Source organism: Vigna unguiculata, chromosome 5 (genome assembly GCF_037176805.1).
Source record: "Vigna unguiculata cultivar grain cowpea cultivar isolate G323 ecotype 2 chromosome 5, ASM3717680v1, whole genome shotgun sequence".
In the NCBI taxonomy this organism is placed as follows: Eukaryota; Viridiplantae; Streptophyta; class Magnoliopsida; order Fabales; family Fabaceae; genus Vigna; species Vigna unguiculata.
The window spans coordinates 42797235-42808975 of record NC_140796.1 but is presented as its reverse complement, the minus strand read 5'-3'; the positions used below and the strand labels follow the sequence as shown (position 1 = coordinate 42808975).

At 31.5% G+C, this 11741-nt stretch overlaps 1 protein-coding gene across 1 annotated transcript; it reads left to right on the top strand.

Annotated features, from left to right (window-relative positions):
- The first annotated feature begins 9788 nt into the window (after nt 1-9788).
- LOC146886466 (uncharacterized) lies at nt 9789-11537 on the top strand. Its single transcript, XM_085673459.1, has 3 exons — nt 9789-10404; nt 11144-11209; nt 11383-11537. The coding sequence occupies exons 1-3, from the start codon at nt 9789-9791 to the stop codon at nt 11535-11537; spliced, it is 837 nt and encodes a 278-aa protein (XP_085529585.1).
- The last annotated feature ends 204 nt before the right edge of the window (nt 11538-11741 follow it).

Below are 11741 nucleotides of genomic sequence, written 5' to 3'. Positions count from 1 at the left end.
AAAAAAGCATTAGATATATAAAAAAATTTGGAGATCACATCAAAGGGGTAGTGAGGGGACATGGCATGGGACCAATGAAAGTGCTTTAGCCCTTCTTTTTCTTCCTTCCCTACATTATTTCTTGCTTTAATGGTACTATTAGTATTAATCATGCTTTATTTTTTCCCTTAATTTTTATTTTATTATTGTGCTTCCATCATCAAAGCAATTATTATTGGGTAATTAGCACTAGGGTTAATAACTTGGTGACCGTTTAGTCACACTCTAGGTCGTCTACATTGAAGGCCTTGTTTGGTAGCTATTGGAAATTTTTAGGGATTAAAAGTTAAACTCGATGGCTTCCGTAACCTATTCTATAACACATTTTGACTTGGTTAGAGAGTATGGTATCACATCTCTTTCACTCCCCACAACTTTTCAATCACATCGCCTCGTGCATTTTACTAATATAAGCAAATTTATGGCGCTCATTCAAGACTTTGAACTCAAACACATCAACCATTGTTTTAGGTTATTTATCATTTACACAATCCAATTTTAGTTACACTTCCTACCTAGGGGTATTTCACCCTAATAATAACCCTTTTCATAATCAATTCAATTTTTCATTTTTCACCGTAAATTCTGAAAAATATATCTGCTTCTTTCTTTGCAAGACTCAAACTTGCGTCTTTCTCTAACTGCTTCATTAGGGAAAGTAAAAAAAAAAAAAAAAAAAAAACCAAAGCAACCATTTTTAAGTGGAAGAATGGTAGTAACCTAACTTGCACAAATGTTCATAGTATTCGTCAACCACGCGCTGCTACGCGCACACCAGAAGAAGTTGTTATATATTTTCGTTTTCTTTTAATTAAAAATCGAAGTGTACGTAATTTTGGATTTATTAAACTAGTTTCAAAACTGTGTGTTAGTAATATCTTCTTAAAAACAGAGTTTTTTTTTTTTTTTTATTCAAGATTTAAGTTAGTGTTGTAGTAGATTACAACTTTGAAAATTTAAAATATTTTAAAAAATGTACTTGACTAAAAGTAGTTCTTAATATGTATTAGTTAATGAGAACGTGAAAAGATTTTAACCAGACAATTCTTATAGATTAATAGTAAAATTAATTTTTTTTTTACTTAAATATAACATTCACATTTTAATCAGACATATACAGCAAAGAGTAAGTTTTTAAATCACAAACAAAGACAGATAAAATAAAAAAGATAGAGAGATCCTCTTTAGAGGTACACAGGGTTGAAAAATCTAGTTAATCCATCATTGGAATTAGTTATTATTTTCTTAATTAAAGCAAATTAAATACTTTAACAACTATGTATGATGTAATCATGTGATCATTCACAGGTGAGATCTCTCAACAAACGCTTACACAGAGATATTTTTTATGTGAGAGTGAAAAAGTAAGTATTAATTAGTGAGGTTAATCATAAATTATATTGTTAAGATTAATTAAACACAGAATGTACCTTTTTAAATAATGATGTGACTTCAAGTAATATTTAAATTTAGTCATTATAGGTAGTCAAGATTTGTTCCTCTAACTTTCACATTAAATAATGTCTCACTTGTGCAAATAATCCTCTCAACATCACAGATACATTAAAATTTATCTATAGAATCATTATATATTGATTATCCTCATCATTAAATAGAGTAAAATTTCATAACTTTCGTTTATTTGTTATTTCACCAATCGACTTCAATATATACACATTTAAAAATATAAATAATATATGACCAAAAGTTATATATATACTTGTAATTATTTATTTTATTTAAGAATTGATAGAGAGCATTAGATATAATTGAAATTATGTCACATGGTTTAATGGACATATTTATTAACCGTGTATTCTTCAATAATTTATTTCCTTGAAGTCAAAATAGATAAATAGATATATAATGTTATTTCTAATTGTTTAGTTAATTTTAATTTAATTTCTTAATTCGTAAAATGACAAAACCATTTTTTTTAAGTACCTTATGTAATAATATATTGAATGTTTCAAATTTATTTAAATACTTTTCCAATATACATATAAAAAATAAATTATTCAATTAATTAAATTGTTATTCAAACATGTACTTACATCTTGCACCCCTTCCAATTCTATACACATTGCTATTAAAGAAAATGAAATAATTTTTAAATACTCGTTCGCTAAATCAAATAATTTATTCACCCTTTAATTATTTGAGTAACTAAAGGTAATTTTAGTGTTCATTATTATTTCAACATATACTAAAATCTCTTCGTGTAACCTAAGTTTAACGATGTACATAGAAAATATTATTAAAATAATATGTTGTTAGTTAAATTAATTTACAAGATTTTTCAATATTTAAAAAATTAAAAAATTATATATATCATTTTAATGGATAAAACTTACCTATTATACAATAATTTTTCCAGTCAAAAATAAACTACAGATTTTTCCAATAAAAACTTGTAAATAGTAACTATCAAGTTTAACCATAAATTAAATTTTATTTTAATTATCAATAATATTTTTCAATCACATTTAAAGTTTCACGCTACTAATATTTTACATTATTTCGTAATGTAAGCTTTTTTATTATTTTAATTTATAATTTATTTTCATTCAGTGCATATATGCATTTCAAAAATACAAAAGTGAGAGTTACATGCACTTTTCAACAATTTATTTAATGGTATAATCTTATGGCTGAACATTCATACATATACATATATATATATATATATATATATATATATATATAGCAAGCTATGAGTTACTAAAATCGTAACCAATTATAACAATCATACTTTATTAACATCTCTTTCTCTTGAAAAAAAACAGTACATTGCCTTAAATGGAGGTCATTTTTTTCAATGACAACCTTCATCCATCGTTATAACAAGTAAAGAATATCAACTTAAATTACCTTTCCGAATTAAGTTTACGAAAAACTGTTAATATGAATTGAAAAAAAGTATTTAAATTATCTTTAATCTTCACTTTTAAACTATATATGCAAACACTGTTAAGTGTAAAAAAAAAATGAAATTAATTTTCTTAAGGTAACTTGAGTCAAACATTAATCCAACAATCTTAATTTTCACATAATTTTAAATTTTTATCTAGGACGCGCTAAGATTCCAAATAATCGACCCAGCAATTAAGAATATGATTTAGTTACTTGGGCTCACGAACTCAAAATTATTTGATTTTGACTCTTGCAGCAGAGAGGATGTGGACACATAATGTTTTAAAATCGGTCAATTGACCCAAAGGCATTTTTTTTATTACGAATATAATAATATAGATTATAATAAGGTAGCCAGTAATGATTAATTAAAAACTTAGTGAAAGTTAAAAATTCGCATGCCCACTAAAAGCTGTTTAAGACTAATCTATATCTAACACCATAATAATAATAATAATAATAATAAATAATAATATAATTTATTTATATATATCTGTTTCCAGCAGCATCACCAAATTGTGGATTCATGTGTCTTAACGATAGGTCCTTGAGTGAGAAATTTTTTTGGTATATGATTTGTGGCACACTTAGCACTAATGAATTCAGCACTAAGACTTAAAAATAATAATATGGATGGTGGTTTTTTTGTTGTTTCTCTCAAGTTTTTTCCACCATGTTTCCTACACTTGGACTTTACATGGAAACGTGTAAAGCAACCATAGCATTTTGGAAAATACACTTTTCCAACTTGTTTCCATTATTCTAGCAACAAGTCAAATTGTCCATAGTCTAGTATAAATATATATATTGTACAACACACTAGTCCTTGCATGCCTGTGACCATCACCAACCTTCACCTATGTCTTTATTCTTTTTCATGCATTAATAATATTCTTCAACCCTTATCAAATATCTTAATTTATTACTTTCTTCACTCTATCTATTTCATTTCTTAACCTTTGGCTTCTACACCAAGCCAATGTGTTTGATTGTTAATTAAGTTATGGGCTAAGAAAATTGTTGATCCAACTCATTATACAAGGTTCGGATCAGCCCATTACCCTATTTTTTCTTTCTTTGCTAAATTACTTCAAAACTAATCATTTATTTGCATCACCTTTTATACAAAACTCCTCATTTGCCATCTCATTATAAAAAAAGCAAACAAAAAAAGGCAATAGTTAAAAATTTAAATATAAATTTAAGTCTTAAGTAGAATTGAGAAAGCAAGATTAAATAAAAAAATTAATTTAAAAATTCATTATCTTAAAGTGAAATAATGACTGGATTGAACTAATGTTATATAATAAATCTTACTCAAAAGACATGTTAGTTATTAAGTTATATTTAAATAAAACTTACAAATAAATCTTACTAACTTACTCATTCTACAAATTCTAAAATATATTAATAGATATAAGTTTTAATGCAACTTCTTGCCGTATATCATAGGATGTAACGACTTAAAAGAAAACTTTGAAGCGAAAGGATTTTCACGAGTATAATAAAATCTTATTGGCCAAACGAAAAATAAAATAACGTTTCAAAAGAAAAAACAAAATCAACTAAGGTAAAATAGTGAACAAATAAACGTAAGTGCATTGACAATTCTCCATTGAAACTCTCCAAGATAAACATTCATGAAAAAAAAAATATTCATTTCAAGATATTCAAAATATAAATTAAACTTTAAGCATGAGCTATACGTGAGAGGAAACTTATTATTTATAGAAAAAGACGTTCAACATTCTAATACAATAAATAAGTAAAAATATATACAATCTTAATGAAAATGACGCATAGATTTTTTGTATTTTTATTTTTTTGAAAATGACATATGGAGTAACGAAAGTTACACCTTTCAAATAATGAGATGGTTAAGTACATCAATATACTTAACTACTTTAATTATATGTTAATTACAATCTACTCACCATCTCTAACTTTCTAGAATCTTCTGCATGATTTTAAAGATTTTCTATAAAATTACAAGTTATTTTACTTCCTAATTTCTTTTTTAAATTCTCTTTGTTCCTTCTAACTTTTGCGCTCTTCTTTCCTTCAAACATTCATTTATGCTTAATGTTGTTTTATGGTAATCATATATATATATATATATATATATATATATATTTCAATAAATTATAGGTTAACAAATATGAATTTAATTTAATATAAGATAAATTAATTTAAAGTGCTTGAGAACCGTATAAAAAACTCGGTGTTCTGAATCGCATGTATCCATTAATTTTTCTATTAATCTAATCTAAATTAACAATCAAAACTGACTTAGAATTAACTCACTCTATAAATAATAAATTTTTAAAAGCTTATGTTGATCGTGGGAGAGTTGTTGTATAATAATTGTATTAGGATGAGAGGTAATGACACAAATTTTAACATTTTTGAGAGTGTCAGTGAATAGATTTTCATTATGTATCTTCGATAATAAATATTAACAGATCCAATAGTGATTTGATAATATATAAATGATAAATTCAACAAATCATTAATTTGGCTGAAATAATTTTGAATGACTTTGATATATCTTCTTAATGAATAAATTTTAAGTTTAACATAATTCTACAAAATCACCAAATAAAATTTATTTTATTGTATATTATAAATTTGTCTTGTCGATGTGAACTTTCAATCATTTTTCACGAAAATGACTCATCAAAAGAAAATTTAAAGAATTTTTAGAAGTAATTGTAAAATAGTTATTTTACATTCTCACAGTTTTTTTTTCAAAGTTTAATCTAATTAAGTGTAAGTTATTCATAAAGGTATCACACTAGAATAAAAATGAAAGCTGAAGATAATAGTGAATATTTTAAAATTTACAGGCTCTCTATCATAGAAAATAGGCTTTATAAAATTGTATTGATTATTTCTTAAAGTTGGCTCAATTCTTTCTTAAATTTGGAGTTTAATTGGGTTTACAATAGTTATGATATTGATGACAATTATAACAACTTAGTAATCGCAATTATAATATCAGTAGTGAATATGGCTACAACAATCATTATAATTATAGTAACTGTGATCACGGTGATATAAGTTAATGATAATTTTAAAGTTCTCGACCATGATAATTATTTAAGAACATGCAAATCTTTTTAAGAATTGATGGTTATTTGATGAAAATTTTGAAAAGGTTAATAATTACACGAAGTTTTAGTTTACATTTTGAGCATTTTAATATGATTCTTCCATTTTAATTAAACAGTTGAGCTTGATTATTTTCATTTCGTACATAAAAATATCATCCTAATATACTCCATGTTTAGATGAGAATGAAAATAATCCATATTAACTTATATCTCAAGTATAGTTACGAACAACAATATTACTTTTATATATACGCCGACACCACCACCACATGATGACAATGACAGTTATTGTAGTATCATCATGGCTTTAAGTGTATCTTTTAATCTTGAGTTTTGATTTTTAAATCTGAATATTAGATTTTTCCCCTTAAATAATGTTATTTTAGAAAATATTTACCCAAATAGATCTATAGTTAACTTCTTTTTGGAAATAAGCCTTTAATGTATAAATTTATTTTCTAAGTCAAATTTTCACTTGTATTTATAATTAGCGGAAATAAAAAGAAAATGAAAAATAAAAGCTTCTTTCTGAAATTTGCTCCGAGAAACCAAATTTCGGTAGTGATTCAACCCCAAAATATCATAAAAAGGTCAAAATTCAAAAAGAAAATACAAAACCATACTGAATTCTAAATAGGTTTTATCAAAAAGAAAATACAAAACGTTACTGAATTCTAAATTTCGACCCACAACTATTAAATTTTCTTCTCTTTTAGGAGAGGACGATGAAAAGAAAATTACAAAGTCATACTGAATTCCAAATAGGTTTTATCATAGAAAGTATCAAACACAGTTGAAAATTTAGTTTTCCCATAATCGAATTTCGTATCGCAACTATTTCGTTACATCTATTAGTTCTATATTATTTAAGAGTTGAGACCAATGTGTGTGTATATATATAATTAAGGTAAGTCTTCACTATCTAAATATAATTTTACATCGATCGCCAATTGATCAAGGTGCCTATTCAAAAAAAGCAATGGTAATATTTACACAAACCACATACTTGGACATCAGAAGTAACACTTAGAAAGTAAAATAATATACAACGTTTTGTGAAGGGTGTTATAGGCCAAATACTGATCATATCATTAGTTGGATAGGTCTAATGACCAATCACATCATTAGTTGGATTGGTCCAATGACCGATCACATCATTAATTGGATAAGTCCAATGATTGATCACATCATTAGGTCCAATGGATGATCTCATTATTTAGATAGGTATAATGGCCCATCTTTCTAAACAGATGGGTTAGTAGCCGATCCCATTTATTAGAATCAATATTAATTATCATGAAAGAGGTGGCATTAAGGAACTAGAGAGACAAGAAATAAAGACAATAAAGAGGGAGTTCTCAACATTTTTTGAAGGGTGTTATCTGGTGATAGGCCAAAATACTGATCACATCATTAGCCCCAACATCAATTGATAAAGGAGTCGTTTCTTCACATTTTATAGCCTTTTTAATCTTTCAGACCAAAGGTTTGGGGCTTTGTAGTGTTAGGGACGATCTGGTCATTAACTGCCCAAAGGTCGATCTGGTCTTTAACTGCCTAGAGGTCGATCTGGTCTTTGGCTACCACAAGGACAATTTGGTCTTTAAATGCCAAAAGGCCAATCTACTTGTTTGACATGTTAAATATTTTTTTAGCCTTAAGATCTATAAAAGCTAAGGTTGGGGGCTATGTAGTGTTAGGGCTAATCTGGTCTTTAATTGCCTAGAGGTCGATCTGGTCTTTAATTGTCTAAAGGTCGATCGGATATGTCAAAAGGCTGATCTAATTGTTAGAACCAATATCAGAGGATCACTAGGTCAAAAGTATGAGATAGTAAATGAGGAGATTAAATCTCATAACTCAAGTAACTGCTCAAGACATGACAAGAGACATGAATTAAATGGAGAAATTTGATGAGCATTGAATATGAGAAGAATTCAAGAGGTCATAAGATAGACATAAAGGAGGAACTCGAAGGAAAAGGAGGAAGACATTTGGAGTGCTCTAACTAATCAAATTTTGAACCTTTTGGCTAGAACAATATCCATGAAATCCATTCAAATCTTCAAGGTATTTTTCTTCTTATGACAACTTTGTGTTAAGATGGTGGTTTTACATGGCACGTGGAAAGATAGTAGTGAGAGATGGTAAAGGATTCAATTGGTTGTAGGGATTTCATACTTGGAAACATAATGGGTCCCTCTTGGAAGAGGGTGATGGAGCCATGGTGGTGTTTTTTCTAAGGTTGATGGCATTATTGGTAAGAGGTGATGCCATGGAGCCATTGTGGAGGGGTTCTCTAAAATTGTGAGTCCTTTGACCCAACTAACTAGAAAAGATCAATCATTCTCCTGGACAAAGAAATGTGATGAGTGCTTTGAGGAGATGAAGAAGAGATTGACAACAGCTCTGGTACTAGCTATACCAGACACAAGCAAGAGATTTGAGGTGTATTGCGACGCGTCTTATCAAGGTTTGGGGTGTGTACTGATGCAGGAGAAAAGGCCAGTAGGCTATGCCTCAAGGCAATTAAAAGTGCACGAGAAGAACAACCCTACCCATGATCTAGAGTTGATTGTGGTAGTGTTCGCTCTTAAGACTTGGAGGCACTACTTGTATGGCTCCCAGTTCCAGGTTTTCAGCGATCACAAAACCCTGAAATACTTGTTTGATCAGAAGGAGTTGAATATGAGGTAGAGACGGGGGATGAAGTATCTCAAGGATTATGACTTCGAGTTACTTTACCATCCAGGTAAGGCGAATGTGGTGGCAGACGCCTTGAGTCGAAAAAGGATGCACATGTCAACGATGATGGTGAAAGAGTTGGAGTTGATGGAGAAGCTAAGGGATATGAATTTGGGTATATAATTGGGATAGGATTCTATTCCGTGCAGTGCACTAACTTTGATTAGCGATACCTTAGAGACGATCCGAGATGGGTAGAAGAGTGATGTTGAATTACAGTAGTTTGTGAGTTGGTTGGGTACTGAGAAGGGGAAAGGTTATCGGATGGGGTCAGATGGCATTCTACGATTCAATGATAGAGTATGTGTACCTGGAAATTGGAGGTTGAGGAAACAGATTCTAGAAGAGGGGTATAAAAGCTGTCTTAGCATACATCTAGGTATAAATAAGATGTATAAGGATCTGAAATAATCATTCTGATGGAACGAAATGAAAATTGATGTCGCCGACTTTGTGGCATCATGCTTGGTGTGTCAGAAGGATAATATTGAACACCAGAGGCCAGGTGACACACTACAGCCGCTGCATATCCCGAAGTGGAAATGGGATAATATCGCCATGGATTTCGTGACTCATCTGCCGAGATCAGTTAAGGGGAATGATTCGATCTGGGTGATTGTAGACAGGTTGACTAAGTGTGCCCATTTCTTGGCATTTAATCAGAAGATGTCAATGGAGAAGCTGGCTGAGTTATATGTTAGAGAAGTGGTCAGATTACATGGAGTGCCAACTAGCATCATATCTGATAAAGATATGAGATTTACTTCTCGTTTTTGGCAGTCGCTACAAGCAGCTTTAGGGACTCAGTTGCGGATGAGTTATGCGTATCATCCTCAGATAGATGGGCAGTCTGAGAGGACGATCCAGTCATTGGAAGATCTGTTGTGAGCATGTGTACTGGATCACATGGGTAGTTGGAGTAACATGTTTTCTTTGGTGGAATTTACATACAATAGCAGCTATCACTCTAGTATTGGTATGGCGTCATATGAGACCTTGTATGGACGACGATGCAGAACACCACTTTGTTGGAACCAAGATGACGAATCACTTGTATTGGGTCCAGAGTTCTTACAGCAGATTTCTAAGAAATTCAATGACATTCAGGACAGAATGAGGGTGACTCAGAGTAGGCAAAAGTCCTATGCAGATAAGAGGAGGCAGCCTTTGAAATTTGAGGCAGGAGATCATGTGTTCCTCAAAGTTACGTCGACTGTTGGCATTGGAAGAGCCATCAAATTAAGGAAGTTAACTCCAAGGTTTATTGGACCATATCAAATTTTGAGGAGGATAGGTACGACAGCGTATGAAATTGCCTTGCCACCGCATCTAGCAAACCTGCACAACGTATTTCATGTTTCCCAGTTAAGGAAATATGTAGCGGATCCCTTACATATGCTGAAATCAGATGGCATTCAGATTAGGGAGGATCTGACTGTGAACACAAAATTAGTGAGGATTTTGGACTCTCAAGTGAAGAAGCTGCAAGGAAAGGAGATCCAGACGATGAAAGTCCTCTGGGATGAGATTACTCAAGAGATGACTTGGGAGATGGAAAATCGCATGAGGCAATCCTACCCACACTTGTTTCCCGGTAAGTCCAATTTTCGAGGAAAAAAATCTTTTGAGGTGGGGGAAATGTAAGACCCGAGAAATTTAAATAATTAATTAAATAATTATTTAATAAATACAGGTAATAGGAGCCTTTATGGCATTTAATGTTAATTGTTATGATGTGGAAAAGTACTAGCTCAAGTGATTAAGGGTATTTAATTGTGTGAGAGGACTTGGGTTCAAGTCCTTTGTATGCCAATTGTAGGATATTTTTATTATGTGCATTATTTTAAGGTTATGATTGAATGTGAGAAGTGGTAATGTAATCCTAAAATTTTAGGAATTGTCACGAAACATGACTTGGTTGAATTGGTTGTGCACTTACTTTGTGATTGAGTGGTTGTGGGTTCAACCCTTGCTGAGAATGAAATTAGCCTCTTTATTTTTCTAAATATAAGTGTGGTCTGAATGTGAAAGGGTGGGAAAATCCTAGAGACAATGGGCCTCCAACGGAGGCTGGGAAAAACAGTCCATAATGGCCTTTGAAGGGTAATTATGCTGAGCAAAGAAGGGCCCTTGGGTAGCACAAAGCTAAGGTTAAAGGACCAATTGGAACAAGGAATTTTAGGTAGGCCCTTGGGTAGCACAAAGCTAAGGTTAAAGGACCAATTGGAACAAGGAATTTTAGGTAAGGAGAGCTATTTTAGTGTCTGTGGTTATGCTTATGTTTGAGAGCTCTTGTCTCATAATTTTATGCTTGATTGACATGGAATTTTCAGGCTTGTGTAAATATGATGTGAGTATTGTTGTTCTGACAATGTGGGAAAAGCCTATTATATGTTTGGGTATGAATAAATTGGGGTCCTTGCATGATATGGATGTTGTTAATCAATCTCAAATTGTGATGGTGAAATTGGGTTGAAAACACGTTCATGATAAATACTGATGTTCTGGAATTGCTTGATAATGTCTGAAACATGATTTGGCATGGTTTTCTTGTATTTGCATGTGAGAACAGGGAAGACATATGATATTCTCACCCAAGCGAGCAAGGCTCGCCTAGGCGAAAGTAGCAGAGTCTTGACCCTGATTCTGCTCGAGCCACTCGCTCAGTCGGAGTGCTCAGGTTTTGGGCGACATGTTATCTCGCTCAGGCGAGTGCATCTCGCCTAAGCGAGAAATCGAGGGTTGTGAGGCTTTGGTTTGAGCATCTCACTCAAGCGAGAGGTTCTCGCTTAAGCGAGAACTCGTGCATGACTTGTGTTTTTGCTCAACTCGCCGCCTAGGTGAGAGTTTTGGTTTTAAGCGAAGGGCGATCTCGCCCAGGCGAGAAGAGCTCCCCTAAGCGAGGCTTCGCAGCGAGCCATTGGAGCACAC

What these genes read in the sequence shown, in the direction of transcription:
- LOC146886466 (XM_085673459.1), top strand. Translation starts at nt 9,789, where the DNA reads ATGGCGTCATATGAGACCTTGTATGGACGACGATGCAGAACACCACTT. An exon ending in CTACCCACACTTGTTTCCCG is followed by an intron (nt 10,405 to 11,143) that starts GTAAGTCCAATT and finishes TGGAATTTTCAG; the next exon opens with GCTTGTGTAAATATGATGTG. An exon ending in AAAGCCTATTATATGTTTGG is followed by an intron (nt 11,210 to 11,382) that starts GTATGAATAAAT and finishes ATGTGAGAACAG; the next exon opens with GGAAGACATATGATATTCTC.